At 42.6% G+C, this 2,732-nt stretch overlaps 1 protein-coding gene across 1 annotated transcript; it reads right to left on the bottom strand.

Annotated features, from left to right (window-relative positions):
* Positions 1 to 525: 525 nt before the first annotated feature.
* Positions 526 to 2,283, bottom strand: LOC107631287 (AT-hook motif nuclear-localized protein 15). The gene has a single exon (XM_088508700.1). It carries the CDS (start codon positions 1,738 to 1,740, stop codon positions 763 to 765), a length of 978 nt encoding a protein of 325 aa, XP_088364826.1. The 5' UTR covers positions 1,741 to 2,283; the 3' UTR covers positions 526 to 762.
* Between the last annotated feature and the right edge of the window lie 449 nt (positions 2,284 to 2,732).

Genomic DNA, 2,732 nt, shown 5'->3' with positions numbered 1-2,732 from the left:
TTCTTCATGTCTATAACTAGTTATGCCACAGTAAAACAAGAGTGGTTCAAACTATGGTCCAAAATTCAGTGCCGACTTCAAATCTAAGAGGTGTCCGATTCCTGCATAATATAGTTGAGATTACCCAGCTGGATCTCTAAATGGAGCTGGGAAAGGTTCATGATCTGACCCTACCATATATATGATTCGTCTCTTGAAACAAGAGGAAAATAATAAACAATAAGAACTAGCTAGGCTAGTTATTTCAAGAGAATTGAATGGCGAGTGTCCAACACATAATTAATACTTGCAGCAAGTAGTACCCATGCAATCAAATGAGGAAACAAGGGAGGAGTCAAAACAATTAACAAACAAAGTACACTTACCACATAGAATAGAATATAGGAGGAGCGGTAGGAGCCACCAATTAATCTTATTCCCTTCACGGTTACCATTCTCACCTACACAATCATAACTCAACTCTTCCACCACAAGAGATATATTGAAAGAAAAAGGGAATTGAAGATAGCAGGTGCAGAAAAAGAGTACAAATAAAAACATATCTGAAAATTAAATTACTACTGGCGAGTTCCTTTGAAGCAAAGCAAAATATTGAACTAACAAAAGAAAAAGCTAAGGTTCCTCATCATCCTAACTACCTTGCTAAGAAAGAAAGAAAACCGTCACTGCACAAAAGTACAACAAACAAGTCAGTTATTATGATGAAAGAGATATATCACAACAACATTTCACTTCATTTCATCCCATTCCGTTGTCGTCCCTTTAGAAAGATGGAGGCTGCGGAGGACGAGGCGGTGGAGGTCCCCAGAAAACATCATGTGCTGCCAATTGACCATTGTGCATCAAATTCGGTGGCAAATTGTACATTCCCACAGAACCACCACCCTCACCCAAACCACCACCTTGAGAAGAAGAACCTCCTCCACTGCCACCACCAGCAGCAGCAGCACCGCCACCGCCACCACTCACTCCTCCTGAATGTTGCTGCTGCACTTGCATTTCTTCTTCAACTTGTTCATCTTCGACAAGCGGTAACCGTTCATAAGTAGCATTGGCAAAGGTTGCGGCAATCACCATTACAGGGCCCGAAGCCACCAAGGAACCCACAACAGTTCCGCCAACCACCTGCCCCTGACCGCCGGACAGGTAAACGGTGAGTCCGGTGGCCCCGGGAGGAGAAGGAGCGGGCAGGAAAGCGCCGTTGAGTGAGAGTATCTCGAACCTTCCATGGAGAGTGATGACGCCACCGGGAGCAGCGGGTTGGCGGAGCGTGACGTTTGCAACAATGCCGCTTCCACTGAGGACCGACACACCTCGATGGCGGCGGTTGGCGAAGGTGGCGATACTTTCAGCGACGTCGGAGCCGCTGCTGATCTCAAGAACATGACTGCGGAGTGCGTTGGGGCTCTCTTTGGTAATGACAACTGGGGGTTTAGGCTTGTTCTTAGATCCCGGAGGCCTGCCACGTGGCCTTTTTCCGCTGGTTCCTGGTCCACTTGCCGGGTCTGCAGGGTTGTTGTCGTCTCCTCTTGCTCCAGCAGCGGCACCGGTGTCTCTGCTCTCGTCTTCTTCGGTGTTGGGGTTGGTGTTACTATTGCTGCTGTTTGTTGGAGTGTTGTTGTTGTTGGTGGGAGTGTCGAGGAACTCCTGTTCTCTTCTCAGGTGCACTGATGGGGACGCTGAGATTGAGTCGGTTGCCCTCATAGCCACATTATTCCCAGCCCACCATCGATTCGCCATGTTCAAGTTTAATTTAAAGAAAAAGAAGTTGGAAAGAAAGAAAGAAAGAAAGAAAACGAAAGATTGAGATCTGTATTATCGGATAGAGAAGAGAAAAGAGAACCTTATCCAAGTGGCAGGGCCTTATCTGGGAACCGACCAAGAGAGATTTGCATGTAAACCCTAATTAAACACATATAGGAAGGAGGTGCAGCCGGTGTTGAGGATTTGAGGAGAAGAAGTGATGAAAGGTGGTGCGTGGTGTTTGTGTAGAAAAAGAAAGTAAGGCGGGTTGCTGCGTTCAATGTTTTCAACTTCCCAAGCAAGCAGAGCCCCATCCACTTGTGTCACCTACTCACTACCCACCTGAATCATCATGATCAATGCCTCCTTCCCACACCCACACCTCCCCATCACTCTTCGCCCCAACTATTCACACTAATTTCCAAATGCAATCAACAACAATACGGACAATTTCACACTTCTTACTTCTAATCCATCTTTTTCAATACTTTCTTTTTTAATCCCAACCTCAAATAATTCCTCTTTTTTTTAATTAGCTTAAACATATATCTTTTATTATTAACAACTCATCTAATAATTTCAACCGTCAAACAAGACAGCAGAAACTTTTCAAACACTAATATTTTTTCTCTTTTTTTATTTCACTAGTCAAAACATTTACTTTCTTAATTAATTGTATATTCATCGTAAAAATCTGATTTCAAATACATATATATTTTGAAATAATATGACTTATAACTTTTTATATTGAATTATATTATTATTTCAAAAAATTTCAATTAATATCCTCGTATTGGGAGAGAATAGGGGGCATGGAAGGGTATCCACTTCTATCGAGTGGCGTTGCCATGTCTGGTAAACCGTAAACCCATTAAATTTAAGAGATAAGTGGTGGACACAGCTGCACAAGTTTTAATATTTTGAGAATATTTTGGTGTCTACAAAATTTTTGTTTAATTTACTTAAAAATAAAGAAAGTAAAATGCGAT

The sequence above is a fragment of the Arachis ipaensis genome, chromosome B3 (assembly GCF_059453495.1).
Source record: "Arachis ipaensis isolate K30076 ecotype BB chromosome B3, ASM5945349v1, whole genome shotgun sequence".
In the NCBI taxonomy this organism is placed as follows: Eukaryota; Viridiplantae; Streptophyta; class Magnoliopsida; order Fabales; family Fabaceae; genus Arachis; species Arachis ipaensis.
This window is presented reverse-complemented; position numbering and strand designations above follow the sequence as displayed.